This window comes from Hyperoodon ampullatus (genome assembly GCF_949752795.1).
Source record: "Hyperoodon ampullatus genome assembly, chromosome: 18".
Classification (NCBI taxonomy): Eukaryota; Metazoa; Chordata; class Mammalia; order Artiodactyla; family Ziphiidae; genus Hyperoodon; species Hyperoodon ampullatus.
Genome location: NC_136931.1, coordinates 31,759,400 through 31,775,293, shown reverse-complemented (window position 1 = coordinate 31,775,293; position 15,894 = coordinate 31,759,400). Strand labels below are relative to the sequence as shown.

Genomic DNA, 15,894 nt, shown 5'->3' with positions numbered 1-15,894 from the left:
GAAGACTCCTTGCATTCCTGGGATAAACCCCACTTGATCATGGTGTATGATCCGTTAATGTGCTGTTGGATTCTGTTTGCTAGTATTTTGTTGAGGATTTTTGCATCTATGTTCATCAGTGATATTGGCCTGTAGTTTTCTTTCTTTGTGACATCTTTGTCTGGTTTTGGTATCAGGGTGATGGTGGCCTCGTAGAATGAGTTTGGGAGTGTTCCTCCCTCTGCTATATTTTGGAAGAGTTTGAGAAGGATAGGTGTTGCTATTCTCTAAATGTTTGATAGAATTCGCCTGTGAAGCCATCTGGTCCTGGGCTTTTGTTTGTTGGAAGAGTTTTAATCACAGTTTCAATTTCAGTGCTTGTGATTGGTCTGTTCATATTTTCTATTTCTTCCTGGTTCAGTCTCAGAAGGTCATGCATTTCTAAGAATTTGTCCATTTCTTCCAGGTTGTCCATTTTTTTGGCATATCGTTGCTTGTAGTAATCTCTCATGATTCTTTGTATTTCTGCAGTGTCAGTTGTTGCTTCTCCATTTTCATTTCTAATTCTATTGATTTGAGTCTTCTCCCTTTTTTTCTTGATGAGTCTGGCTAATGGTTTATCAATTTTGTTTATCTTCTCTAATTACCAGCTGTTAGTTTTATTGATCTTTGCTACCGTTTCCTTCATTTCTTTTTCATTTATTTCTGATCTTTATGATTTCTTTCCTTCTGCTAACTTTGGAGTTTTTTTAATTCTTCTTTCTCTAATTGCTTTAGGTATAAGGTTAGGTTGTTTATTTGAGATCGTTCTTGTTTCTTAATGTAGGATTGTATTGCTATAAACTTCCCTCTTAGAACTGCTTTTGCTGCATCCCATAGGTTTTGGGTCGTCGTGTTTTCATTGTCACTTGTTTCTAGGTATTTTTTGATTTCCTCTTTGATTTCTTCAGTGATCACTTCGTTATTAAGTAGTGTATTGTTTAGCCTCCATGTGTTTGTATTTTTTACAGATATTTTCCTGTAATTGATATCTAGTCTCATAGCGTTGTGGTTGGAAAAGATACTTCATACGATTTCGGTTTTCTTAAATTTATAGCCTATGTATTCATGCTTAAACTCTTGATGTTGTTATATCTTTTTCATATTTGTGTTCAAAAATTTCACTTAAACTTATTTCTCGGAAGGTCTGTCTGCTTTGGGGGGAAAAACTGTGATACGTTCTAGTAACTAAAGGTAAAGAAGGGCAAGAAGACTGAACAAGGCTATTCTGCATCTGGTTGTATACTGCATCTAAGAATGTTTGTTTTATCCTCTTTGTGAAGCAAATTTGATTATTTTTTATTTTTTTATAAATTTATTTATTTTATTTATTTACTTTTGGCTGCGTTGGGTCTTCGTTGCTGCGCGTCGGCTTTCTCTAGTTGCGGCGAGCTGGGGCTACTGTTTGTTGCATTGTGTGGGCTTCTCATTGTGGTGGCTTCTCTTGTTGTGGAGCATGGGCTCTAGGCACATGGGCTTCAATAGTTGTGGCACGTGGGCTCAGTAGTTGTGGCTCACAGGCTCTAGAGCGCAGGCTCAGTAGTTGTGGCGCACGGGCTTAGTTGCTCCGTGGAATGTGGGATCTTCCCGGACCAGGGCAGAACCCATGTCCCCTGCATTGGCAGGCGGATTCTTAACCACTGCGCCACCAGGGCTGTCCAAATTTGATTATTTAGATGAGCTTTTGTTAAATCATGGATATCATTTGGGCCAGATTTATTCTCAGCTTTCCTTTGTCAATCTTTGAGTAATTACAACAATAGCAGTAGATGGGAATGGTGAAATTCTGTTTGTCAGAGATAGCCTTAATATGTTCATGCTTATGTTTGCCTTCAAGCTTAAGTTTTGAAGGAGGAATAATAGGGAACTATGCCTTATCTTAAACATTTAACCTTTTTTTTTTATTTTTACTTTTTTTTTGGCTGTTGTGGTTGGTGGGATCTTAGTCCCCTGACCAGGGATTGAACCTGGGCCCTCAGAAGTGAAAGTGTGGAGTCCTCACCACTGGACTGCCAGTGAATTCCCATAAACATTTAACTTTTAAGAGACAAACTTCTTAGTTGGCTAAAGTGCAGATTGTCCTTTCACACAACTTCACATGGATAGTGGTGGCTCTTGGTGGTGTAACGTTTAAATTCCAAGAATAGTGACAGAAATCACTAATGTTTATTAATAATACAAAGTTCTGATTAGCTTGAAATTCCCATTCATGAAGTAATTGAAAATAATTTAGGTCTTTTTGACCTAAAATAATGTTCTTTTTCCTCCTCTTTAGTCTAAAGCACTTAGGATCTCTACCCCACTTACTGGTGTGAGGTATATTAGGGGTAACAGCCCTTGTGTGACTCCAGTTTCTACAGCTACACATAGCTTGAGTCGTCTTCACACCATGCTCACAGGCCTCAGGAATGCACCAAGTGAGAAACTGGAACAGATTCTAAGGTTAGTTTGAGCCCTTCTTGTCTTCTAAGATTTGGTTGTTGACTATTTTCTAATTTTCTATTTTAATTTTTCACCCTTTGTGCTTTAATTCACCCACTGATAATTTTATATCAGTTGCATGCTCAGTTCTGTTGTTAGTCCTTAGAGGACATAGCAATATAAAACATATGAATAGAAAATGACCCTTTGTTTTCTCAGTATCTTAGTCTTCTTGGGCTGCTATAACAGAATATGGTAGACTGCTTATAAACAACAGAAATAAATTTCTCACAGTTCTAGAGGCTGGAAGTCCAAGATCAAGGTGCTAACAGATTCAGTGTCTGGTGAGGACTGCTTCCTGGTTCATAGATAGCTGTCTTTTGCTGTGTCCTCATGTAGCAGAAGGAGGCAAAGGAGCTCTCTAGGGTCTCCTTTATAAGGGCTCTAATTCCATTCAGGAGGACTCCACCCTCATGACCTGATCCCTCCCAAATGCCCCACCTCCATACACCATCACAATGGGGATTAGATTTCAACATATAAATTTGGGGCAGGGGGTAAGGAGGGGGGCAACACGAACATTTCAGCCCATAGTTCTCGATTTTTTTTTAACATAGTTCAGGAGGTAGTAACTAATAACACTAGACACTGTAGAATAAAGCACCAAACTATCTATTACCAGTTGTTCTCTCTTAAGATTTCAGGGAAGCGGGGGATCTGTAAAGATGGGTGTTTGTCAAAGGGCTTCAGGAAGAGGATTGGACCTGAGCAAATTTCTGAAGGGTTGGTCAGATTTGAAAAGATAGCCAGTTAGATTCATAACCAATGTAAAACCACTGTAACTTTCTAAGTTTTATAAAACACCCTTAGCCTGAAAAGGAAGTCAACTACCTTTAGTTCCTTTGATCTATGTGATACTAGTAGGAATATCAGGGAGCATTAGTGAAAAACACAATAGACTGAATTTCATTACCTGTGCATAATTTTTGGCAAATTTATTTGACAAAATTACCTCCAAGACTGCTCCTGTTCCTAAAAATTTATGATTTAATGATGTAGACTCTATAGGAGCCAATTTGATTTCTGGTGATATGGTGTAAGAAAGCCCTGTATAAACATACAGTAATTTCCCACTCATAGCTAGACTCATTAAATACCAAGGCTGACTAATTTTCCTGTACATTTTCATGAAGTCTACTTATTCATAAACTTGATTGTGATTGACACCCAGCAGGGTTTGTCTGTATGGCCTCTTCCTAAGTCATATTTCTCAGATGGACCTTGTTTACCTAGAATTCAGAAGCATTTTATAAATACATTTTAGAAGCCTGTCTTAACTGTTATGTCTTCCAGATCTCTTTACAGTCTCTAACTAGGAGTAGCAGCTTCTTTAATCTTAAATAACCATTAGTGGAGTTAAATATTGCCAGTAGATACTAGGTAAAACCAAAGGGTCCTGTTTTTGTAACCTCTGTGTATGTTCATAAATAAAATTCTGCTTGCATATGATATTCAGTAGCCATCTCTACCGGGATTATAATTGATTATATTTCCTTTATAATTTTCTAAACTTGCTGCATTTTTATAGAGAATATTTATGTTTATGATCAAGATAAAGACATAGTTGTTACAAAAGCCCACATGGGGGCTTCCCTGGTGGCGCAGTGGTTGAGAGTCCACCTGCCCATGCAGGGGACATGGGTTCGTGCCCCGGTCTGGGAAGATCCCACATGCCGCAGAGCGGCTGGGCCCGTGAGCCATGGCCGCTGAGCCTGCGTGTCCGGAGCCTGTGCTCCGCAACGGGAGAGGCCACAACAGTGAGAGGCCCGCGTACCGCAAAAAAAAAAAAAAAAAAAAAAAAAGCCCACATTGGTGATCATCTGTATTATGCTTCTGCATTGAACATATATTGCCTTTCTAGTAAAAAAGAAAAAAGAAAAAAATCAATGAAATAAACTTCATTTTGGAGGAAAAAATGTAGAATGTCAGTAATGATTTATATAAGTTTGTTGTAGTATAGATCATATACCCCTTCGTTCTGTTTTCTTCTAGGAGTTCTTAATAAGACCTGTACTGCCCTCTAGGGAAACAGTTGAGGGCAATTTTGTTTGTCATCAGTGATTGCAGATGTGTAGACTAGGTGGGTCATGTACATCAAATAGGCACAGGTCAAAGTTGCTAAACTTAACTGCAGTAAAAGGTACAGCGCCAGGAAAGAAATATTTTTTCATTCAAATGGTAATACTAACACCTTTGATAAGGAATTATGGGATCTCCTGGATTAATAGGGAAGTGTGTAGTTTCTGTTTGAAGTATTTTATATTTACAGGTTAAAATTACTCTGAAATTACAGAGTTGTAAATAGCTTATCACTTTGTGACTTGACAAAACCTTTAAATCAGATAATTTCTTCTTATTTTTTTAGGACGTGTTCCAGAGATCCAACCCAGGCTATAGCCAACAGATTGAAAGAAATGTATGAAATATATTCTCAGCATTCCCAGCCAGATGAGGATATCAGTAATTGTGCTAAAGGTAAGGCTTAATATTATCTATATTGTTCTCATCTTTGAAACTTAACTACATGCATTCCTTTCTTGGAAACTGAGTCCGAAATATGAAGAAAAAATTTGACTTTAGACTGAGGGCCGGAATATGGATGTCCGACTTTTCTGTCAACCAACTGATTTCTGGGCCATTCTCAATAGAGAGAAATTTTAGACTGATAATCTTTATTATGTTGGACTTCTGGCACTTTAAAAAAATCTTTGGTTTTCATTTGTAGACTGGATTTTCAGTATAGAACTATAGTGATTCTTCAGAATGTTAAGAACAAGGACAGAATATAATAGTTGTTACATGCCCAGACCCATTGAAGTTGTTTGATGTCATGAAGTATGAATACCAAGTAGGAGTGGAATAATAAAACAATTACATACCTCTTAGCATAGAGCTGCTCTATTCAAAATACAACAACAAAAAAAAGTGTGAATCTTGATGGAATGCTATTGCAGTTTTTATGTGCAAATTTCATTTCACAATTTTAGAAAAATTTCAGTGTTACCAGGAAGAAGAAATTAAGGAATCTTAGAGATGATTGAAATAGCAACTGTAGGAAGTGCATGTATATGAAGTGTTGGGTTGGTTTTTAAATTTTATTCTGCTGTAGGGGATGGGATGGACCCTAATTTTCCACAATATTTATGTTCTTTGCATTTGATTTTTGTGTTTTTTATTATTTATGCAGAAATTGCCAGCAAACATTTTCGTTTTGCAGAGATGCTTTACTATAAAGTATTAGAATCTGTTATTGAGCAGGAACAAAAAAGACTGGGAGACATGGATTTATCTGTGAGTAAATAGCCAATGTACTGAGCACCACAATAAAATGTAGTTTCCTTTCAGCCCCACCCACCAAAAAAAAAGCCATTATTGAAAAAATAATATATGGCTTTGAGGGAATAAGATGGGCATCTAAGGAAACTTGTGTTCTGAGTCCTCTTACGTCCAGTCCTCCACTTAGTGTTTCTCATTGCAGCAGTTTCTGTGGGTAGTAAGACTCTGTAGTCAAGGATTAAAACATTCAGACTTAACCTTAATTGAGGTTTTTAAATAACATAGAGTTTTAATTCAAGCCATGTATAGAATAAATTGAGTATTGACTATATAGGAATTTAACATAAATATTCAACCATTGATCTTTGGCTAAGATAATTTTTCTAGATTGTACAAGTGATATTACTTTTAATGACATCAATAAAAATAATTTTTTAAAATTAATTTTTAACATTTTAGAGAAAATTGTAAAAATTGACAAATAATTGTTCTAATAACTCCTTGTAACTATTTACATTTCTCTTATTCTATATAAAAATCTGGCTGTGTATACAATGGAATGTTACTGAGCCATAAAATAGAGTGAAATTCTGCCATTTGCAGCAACATGGATGGACCTAGAGAATATTATGCTTAGTGAAATAAATCAGACAGAGAAAGAAAAATACAGTATGATATCACTTACATACGGAATCTAAAAAATATGTGAAACAGAAACAGACTCATATATAGAAAACAAACTTGGGTTATCAAAGGGGAGAGGGAAGGGGGAAGGGGCAAATTAGGCATATGGGATTAACAGATACTAACTACTATGTATAAAAATAGGTAGGCAACAAGGATATATTGTATAGCACAATTATAGCCATTTTCTTGTAATGACTTTATTTAGAGTATAATCTGCAGAAATACTGAATCACTGGGCTGTATACCTGTAACTAATATAATATTGTAAATCAACTGTACTTCAATAAAAATATTGTATGGCTATATATGGTTGTAGGAATTTAAAAGGCTGTTTTAGGATAATTTTTTAATTTTGAAAACATACAGAAGGGTATACAAAGGTTTCTAAGTGTTAAAGTTTTGTTTTTTTAATAGGGCATTCTGGAACAAGATGCATTCCACAGATCGCTCTTGGCCTGCTGCCTTGAGGTCGTCACTTTTTCTTATAAGCCTCCTGGGAATTTTCCATGTATTACTGAAATATTTGATGTGCCACTTTATCATTTTTACAAGGTATTTTTAAAAATCTGAAACTGATGAGGAAATTGTAGATGAGATCCACTTCCTGTGGTTAGCCATCTAACTCATTTTAATATATGAGTACATTTCTTCTATTTTAATTACATCTTTAATAATTTCCACTCTAAATGGGGAGCAGAGAAGAAATAGGAGTCTTAAGAACTATATATATTCTTTCAGTGTATTATATAGACCTATTTTGTGTAAAAGTTTCATATAATTCCTCCTTTTGTCTGATAAAGTCTTTTAGAATACTTTCATTTTATGAGCTAAGAAGGTTTTAGAAAAGTAGCAAACATATCACTAGCTAATCGTGATAGCAACCTTCTTTTTTTAAAAAAAAATATTGACTTATTTATTTGGCTGCGTCAGGTCTTAGTTGCAACACGCGGGATCTTTGTTGCGGCATGTGAGATCTTTCATTTAGGCACGCAGGCTCAGTAGTTGTGGTGCACAGGCTTAGTTGCCCTGCGGCACGTGGGATCTTAGTTCCCCGACCAGGGATTGAACCTGCATCCCCTGCATTGGAAGGCAGATTCTTAACCACTGGACCACCAGGGAAATCCCCACAACCTTCTTTTTTATTTTATGAAAATTAAATGAAAGTGTCTTTCAAAAAAAACAACTCCTTTTCACATGTTATATAGAGGCACAGAGTTACAGCATTGATTTGGTTTCCCTCTTAATATTCATTTAGTGTATGGATTTAATTCTCCTACAGTAGTCAAAACTAATTTTTATAGTGGCATAGACTGAATGTTCAGAGTTTTTAAATGTGAAATTTTGGGACTTCCCTGGTGGCGCAGTGGTTAAGAATCTGCCTGTGAATGCAGGGGACACGGGTTTGAGCCCTGGTCTGGGAAGATCCCACCTGCCACAGAGCACCTAAGTCCGTGAGCCACAACTACTGAGCCCGCGTGCCACAACTACTGAAGACCATGCACCTAGAGCCCGTGCTCCACAACAAGAGACGCCACCGCGATGAGAATCCCGTGTGCCACAGTGAAGAGTAACCCCTGCTCACCGCAACTAGAGAAAGCCCGTGTGCAGCAACAAAGACCCAATGCAGCCAAAAATAAAATAATAAATAAATATGAAATTTTGAGTAATGTTTTTTAATGTCAATAGACAAGGCATGTTTTTTAAAGATTTTTGAAATGTATCACTATACAAAAGATTTTATATAATCCATATATGCAGTTTAAATAATTATTTATGAAGACAGTGAAAGGAAGAGCAGCTGTTTCAAAATAGTACTATTCTTTAAACTTGTAATTTTTGACAACTTGACTTTTTTGTTTCTATAAATATGTAAAAAAGCTTATTTAAGTTTACCAGTTTTGCTTTTGCACTTGAACAATTTTTTTTGTTAAAAAATTATTACTAAACAAACCCAGGCATTTTAAAAATTTTCAGGTGATAGAAGTATTCATTAGAGCAGAAGATGGCCTTTGTAGAGAGGTGGTAAAACACCTTAATCAGATTGAAGAACAGATCTTGGATCATTTGGCATGGAAACCAGAGTCTCCACTCTGGGACAGAATTAGAGACAATGAAAACAGAGTTCCTACATGCGAAGAGGTTTGTGAAAAGATGTTAACATCTTTCTATGATAAAAGTATATCAATATATAGTCTATTCATAATTCTCTTTCACCGACCACAGTTAAACTTAGCATCTTCCTCATGAGTATGGGAGGGTAATAGCTGGGTTTAATTTGGTACAATCACCCCTATATCTAAGAGGAACCAAGAGTCAGAAATAATTTGTGACTGCCCCAAGGTTTCAGTGACAGAGTAAGAGTTCAGTGTTCTTTCTTGATTTTCTAATCAGGTTTCTATGCCTTAAAATGGTTGTCCAATTCTCCAAATCAGTAATGAAGGTTAATTTATATTTAGTATCCAATTATTAGATTTGAATTTTTTAAGCCTGCCAGAATTTTTTTTAACTTCAGTATGAAAGTGGAAAAGACAGGGGATTTTATTTAGGTAGAATAACTGATGAGCCAAGATAGTTTTCTTTTGCCTTAGATTATTATTATATTTCTAATTAAAATACTTTTTTGAATAATGGCATTCTGTGTAAACATTCCCTAATAGGTCATGCCACCTCAGAACCTGGAAAGAGCAGATGAAGTTTGTATTGCTGGCTCCCCTTTGACTCCCAGAAGGGTGAGTGAGGTTCGTGCTGATGCTGGAGGACTTGGAAGAAGTAAGTTTAAAATATTAAGGGAAGTATTTTGGGGCCTAGCATCTGGAGATTTAAATTCCATCTAAAACTACAAGTGAAGTTAGTAGGGTATATATAGAAGAAAATATTCTGTACATTATACATGGATCACTTTAATGCTTTTGAAAAATATTAAAGAACACAGGAAAATGCGTGAAAAGTCAAGTGTCTTTTAAAATTGATAGAATGCTGTATATTAATGTGATTCCTATTTTTTAAGTGTATTTTTTTTTCTATAAGCATGAAAAAGGGCTGAAATGGAAAAACCAAACTATTAATGATTATTGTTGGGTAATAGAATTCTAGGTGATTTCTGTAAATTTTTTAAGATGAATATGTATTACTTTTAAAATCGGAAGAAACAGAAAAATCTTCTTAAAGGTAGAGTGTATGATCTAATTAGGTACACATGAGCCACAGAGTTAAGAGGACTGAATGGCCTGAGCATGTTCAGCTTTTTTTTTTTTTTTTGGCTGCGCCTTGCAGCTTATGGGATCATAGTTCCCTGACCAGGGATTGAACCCGGGCCCTGGAAGTGAAAGCAAGTCCTAACCATTGGACTGCCAGGGAATTCCCAAGCATGTTCAGCTTTGACTCTTGTCAGTTGAGCAGTGCTACCCTGGTTAATACAACAGCATTGCTGGCCCTGAGGTACAGAAAAGGGAAGTTTTGCCTTTCATCTGGTTACATTTTAGGCAGTTCTTTATAACATTTGCCAGGTGCAACATTTAAGTTTACATACTTCAGATAAAACTACTTTTTAAAAAAAGCAATTCTGTAAATCCAGAGAGTTCTAAATCCTTGGATTCCATTAGAAGGATATTCTTGTTTCTAGATCAACTTTTTAATGTAATTGATAAGCACTGGCTATAGAAGAAAGATCAGTTTTAAAATGAGGAATCACTCTGTGTCAGTGTATACTCAGTGAATATGGATGATCTATATGAAAACTTACTCATTTTTGAAAGAGGAGGCATATGGCTTAACGGTTTATTTTTCTGCTTATTATCCACTCAGACCCATAGATCTGATAGCTGGTCTTCCTCAGTCCTATTTCTATAGAGTTTTTCCTTCCCTAATCAATGGATTAGGACTTGACTTTAAACTTCATTTTTTTGTACTTATCACTTCTCCATTTTCATGAGGTCTTTTAATATTTTACGAGATAATGATCATAATTTGAAACACTTTTTTTTTTGGCCGTGCCACGCGGTAGGTGGGACCCTAGTTCTCCAGCCAGGGATCAAACCTGTGTCCCCTGCATTGGAAGCATGGAGTCTTAACCACTGGACCGCTAGGGAAGTCCTTGAAACACTTTTTTAAAAATTTTATTGAAGTATAGTTGATTTACAATGTTGTGTTAATTTCTGCTGTATAGCAAAGTGACTCAGTTATACATATTCTTTTTCATAATGGTTTATCAAAGGATATTGAATATAGTTCCCTGTGCTATACAATAGGACCTTGTTGTTTATCCAGAGATAATGATCATAATTAATGTATTCTTCCTAACTCTGCAGCTTTGTTCCAAATATAAATCTAGTACATTTATTTGCTTTTGTATCACCAGGAAATTATAATGTTAAGCCACAGTCTGTCAGAACTACTCCTGTTAGTCCTCTTATGAACTCCCTACATAGATTTTAGTATTTAAAACCCAGTGATGTGCAGTTTTTACAGCTGGACATGGAAGAGGGAAAGGGATGCCTCTCAAAAATTCAGACAGCGGTGTGAATACTTGACTATAATGGTTAACAGAGTTTTTGTGTGGGATGTTGAAAAAGCTTTGGAATTGGAAAAGATGGTGTTGGTGTTTGCACAGCACTGTGAATGCAGTGCCGCTGAGCTGTACACTTAACAGCGGGTGAAATGCCAAGTCCTATGCTATACGTATTTTACCACAATTTTAGAAAGCTAGTAATATACCCAGAACCACTGAATTATACAGTTTAAGTGGGTGAAATATGTGTGAATCGTATCTCAGTAAAGTTGTTTAAAAAAAAAAACTAAGCTTAATTGAATCCAAAACATGTATGTCCATTCTTGCTAAAGAACCGAATTGAATTTTAGTAACTTTCTACAGGTAAAAAATGACAAAGATGAAAATGTATAAAACAGGGGGTAAATGCTCCCAGATGATACATAGTAATATCAAATCCATCAAGTCTTCTTATCAAGTAGTATCTTTACAGTGAAATCACATCTTACATGAGTGTTCTGTAGAAATTGAATATGGTAGAAAAATAGAAAATTATTTAAATTACCCCTCAGTCCTCAGGACCCTGTGGTAGTGGAGGGCAAAGTCTAGTTTGATTTAGCAAAAGGTGGAGTGAAGAAGGGAACACTGTGAGACACATAGAGAAAAATCCTTTCTTTAAATTTTGCTCTTAATAGTATTCAGTTGAATTTTCATTCATTGAATGTAGCTATGATGTGACTCCTGTAACTTTTGTTTTTTGATTATATAGTATTTCAAACACTAATTAGTTGTGAACATCACTTCTAGGATGGAAGTCAGATCTGTCTCCTTGAGTTAAATGATTTTTTTTTTTAACCCTAGGCATAACGTCTCCAACCACATTATACGATAGGTACAGCTCTCCAACAGCCAGCTCTACCAGAAGGCGGCTATTTGTTGAGAATGATAGCCCCACTGATGGAGGGACACCTGGCCGCATCCCCCCACAGCCTCTAGTCAATGCTGTCCCTGTGCAGAATGTATCTGGGGAGGCTGTTTCTGTCACACCAGTTCCTGGACAGACTTTGGTCACCATGGCAACAGCCACTGTCACAGCCAACAATGGACAAACAGTGACTATTCCTGTACAAGGTAAGGAAGGCAGAGTTGAATATTGTGTTCCTTCTCTGTGGCACTTATTAGAAAGTTACTCGAGATTTGGCTGGAATGATGATTTGAGAGAAGAGTGGGGGAAAGGGGTTGGGAGGGGAAATAATTGAAAACCTCTGCCTGTAGAGTCTTATAGTATCAACATTTTCTTCATGCTTTTTTTCTCTGAAACAAATTTTAGGCATTGCCAATGAAAATGGAGGAATAACATTCTTCCCCGTCCAAGTCAATGTTGGGGGGCAGGCACAAGCTGTGACTGGCTCCATCCAGCCCCTCAGTGCTCAGGCCCTGGCTGGAAGTTTAAGCTCTCAACAGGTGACAGGAACGACCTTGCAAGTCCCTGGTCAGGTGGCCATTCAACAGATTTCCCCAGGTGGACAACAGCAGAAACAAGGCCTACCTTTAACGAGCAGCAATATTAGACCCAGGAAGACCAGCTCTTTATCGCTTTTCTTTAGAAAGGTAATTTTTCTAAAGAAAAATGTACCCTTACCAGTTCTAGAGCTTGGGAAATACAAGGGTTAGATAAACAAAGTTTGAGATATTTTTGTTTATCTACTAGGTTTATCACTTAGCAGGTGTCCGTCTTCGGGACCTTTGTGCTAAATTGGATATTTCAGATGAACTGAGGAAAAAAATCTGGACCTGCTTTGAATTCTCCATAATTCAGTGTCCTGAACTTATGATGGACAGACATCTGGACCAGTTGTTAATGTGTGCCATTTATGTGATGGCAAAGGTGAGTACCATTAGGAATTTAAAGGAAAAAGTAAAGATGCTACTTCCTTACTCTCAGAACACTTTTAACAGCTTTATTGAGATAAAATTCACATACCGTATAATGCACTCATTTAAAATGCACAGCTCAGTGGATTTTAGTACATTCATAGGTATGTGGGACAATCACCAGTCAATTTTGGAATATGATATTCCATTGTATGCATATATAATATTTTGTTTACCAGTCATCAGTAATGGACATTTAGATGATTTCTACTTTGGGGCTATTACAAATAATGCTGCTATGAACATTTGTATACAAGTTTCTGCGTGGACATCTTTTCATTTTGCTTCTGTATATACCTTGGGGTGGATTGCTGGGTCATAGGGTAAACTCTATGTTTATTTGAGGACCTGCCAGACTGTCTTCCAAAGTCATTGCACCATTTTACATTTCCACTGATAGTGTATGAGGTCCTTATTTCTCCACATTCTCACCAACATTTTTTATTATCTTTGTTTTTTAAAATAATTTATTGAGGCGAAACTCACATAACATTACCCATTTTAAAATAAACGTTTCAAGTTTTAAAATTGGTAACTTTTTTCTTCTTTTTCAAGGTTTGGCTAGTCTAAATCCCTTGAAATTCTTTATGAATTTGTCAGTTCTGACTTCTTGTCACAAAGAAGTCAGGTGGGGTTCAGATAGATATTATGTTGAGTCTGTAGATCAATTTGGGGAATATTGCTATCTTAACCATATTTCACTTTCTGATCAATGAACGTTTGGGACCTATGCTTTTCTTTATGGGTAGTTTATTGACGGATGATTCTTTTTCTTATTATGAGTCTATTCAGATTGTCTGTTTCTTCTAGAATCAATTTTGGTAGTGTATGTCTTCCTAGGAATTTGTCTGTTTCCTCTGGGCTTTCTAATTTGTTGGCACACAGTTGTTCATAATATTCCTTTTAGTCCTTTTTATTCTGTGTCAGTAGTAATTTAACAATCTCTCTTTTTATCTTAGTGTAGCTGAAGGTTTATCAATTTTGTTGATTTTGTTAAAGTACGAGATTTTGGTTTCATTTATTATTATATGCTCTAATCTTTATTATTCCCTTCTTTTTGCTTGCTTTAGGCTTAGTTTTGTTTTGTTTTGTTTTGTTTATCCTGGCTGTGCCACACGGCTGGTGGGATCTTAGTTCCCTGATCAGGGATCGAACCCAGGCCCTCAGCAGTGAAAGCGCCAAGTCCTAACCCCTGGACTGTCAGGGAATTCCCTAGGCTTAGTTTTTGCTCTTCTTTTTTCAGTGTCTTAAGATGAATGGTTAGGTAATTAATCTTTCTTCTTTTTTACTATAGGCATTAAGAGCTATAAGTTTCCCTCTAAGCACTGCTTTAGCTGCATCACATAAGTTATGGTATGTTGTGTCTTCATTTTCATTCATCTCAAAGTGTTTTCTAATTTCTCTTTTGATTTGACTTGCTGGTTATCTAGGTGTGTTAATTTCAGCATATTTGTGAGTTTCCCAAATTTCTGTTAATGATTTCTAGTTTCAACCCATTGTGGTAAAAAAACACACTTTGTATTAATTACTTCAATCCTTTTAAATTTATTGAAGTTTCGTAGCCTAGCATATGGTCTATCCTGGAGAATGTTCAGTATTCACTTGAGAAGAATGTATATTTTATTGTTGGGTGGAGTGTTCTATAGATGTCTGTAAGGTTTTTTAGTGTTTTTTATAGTGTTAAAGTCTTCTGTTTCTTTGTTGATCTTCTATCTAGTATCCATCCATTATTGAAAGTGGGGTATTGAACTCTCTAAATATTATTATTGAATTGCCTATTTCTCCCTTCATTTCTGTCAGTTTTTACTTCATATATTTTGGTACTCTGTTATTAGGTGCATGTGTGTTTTTAATTTTTGTACCTTTCTGATGGATTGACCCTTCATCATTATGAAATGTCCCTTTTTATCTCTAGTAACTTTTTTGTTTTAAAGTTAGTTTTATAGTGTGATATTTGTATAGCCACCCAGCTTTCTTAGGGTTGCTGTTTGCATGATATACCTTCTTTCCATCATTTTCTTTCTTATCTGTTTGTTTGTTTTAATGTAAAGTGTGTCTCTTATATAGGGAGTATAGTTCGATCTCTTTTTTCATCTAGTCGGACAATTTCTTTGATTTTGTTGTTTAGTCCATTCATATTTTAACATAATTGTTGTAACTGGATTTACATCTGTCATTTTACTTTTTGTTTTTTGTATATGTCTCATGTCTTTCAGATACTCTCTTCCTCCTTTACTGCTTTCATTTTCATGTGCATTCATGGCATTTTAATTTCAGTGATGACTTTTTAACTTTTTTTTTCTTAGTGGTTTCTTTGGGGCTTACCATATACTTTTTTTTTCTTTTTGCTCTATCCCCCCCCCATTTTTTTGCCCCATCTTTATTGATATATAATTGACATATCACATTGTGTAAGTATAGAATGTACAGTGTGATGATTTGATACATGTATATATTGCATTATGATTACCACCCAGCTACTTTTTCTTGGTAGTAAGAATACTTAAGATCAACTCTCTTAGCAACTCTCAAGTATACAATTCAGTTTGTTAACTATAGCCATCATGCTGCAAATTAGTTCCCCAAAATTTATTCATCTTATAACTGGAAATCTGTACCCTTCAATCAGGATCTCCCCACTTCCTCCAACCCCCACATATACATCTTTACTTATGAAGACCAGCTTCAAATTTATAGTAACTGAATGCCAGTGAGATATAGAAGCGTTAAAGGAGCTGAGAGAAGAAAGGAGTGCAAGTATTTATTTATAGCTTTTATCATATTAACCTTATTTACCATTTACTTATTTACCTTATTTCTCTCTGTTGGTTCCTGGGGATTTGAGTTGTCATCTGGAGTCATTTCCTTAGCCTAGAATAGCTTTCCTCCCAATCTCCTCCTTTGTGCTGTTTTTGGCAAATATATATATCACGTTTCTTCATGTATGTATGTTGTTTTATACAATTTTTAAAAAATCAGTTAAGAGAAGAAATATGCATTTTATACTGTCT

At 35.9% G+C, this 15,894-nt stretch overlaps 1 protein-coding gene across 1 annotated transcript in view; it reads left to right on the top strand.

Moving 5' to 3' along the window:
• The window catches only part of RBL2 (RB transcriptional corepressor like 2), a gene marked incomplete at its 5' end in the record, with an annotated part of 55,007 nt that overhangs the window by 19,297 nt on the left and 19,816 nt on the right, over positions 1 to 15,894 (top strand). The window contains 9 exons of the mRNA XM_079723146.1: positions 2,294 to 2,460; positions 4,865 to 4,974; positions 5,687 to 5,790; positions 6,877 to 7,014; positions 8,437 to 8,601; positions 9,120 to 9,231; positions 11,810 to 12,079; positions 12,279 to 12,559; positions 12,660 to 12,836. Coding sequence (XP_079579272.1) covers positions 2,294 to 2,460; positions 4,865 to 4,974; positions 5,687 to 5,790; positions 6,877 to 7,014; positions 8,437 to 8,601; positions 9,120 to 9,231; positions 11,810 to 12,079; positions 12,279 to 12,559; positions 12,660 to 12,836 — 1,524 coding nt within the window. The remainder of the gene's footprint in view (positions 1 to 2,293; positions 2,461 to 4,864; positions 4,975 to 5,686; positions 5,791 to 6,876; positions 7,015 to 8,436; positions 8,602 to 9,119; positions 9,232 to 11,809; positions 12,080 to 12,278; positions 12,560 to 12,659; positions 12,837 to 15,894) is intronic.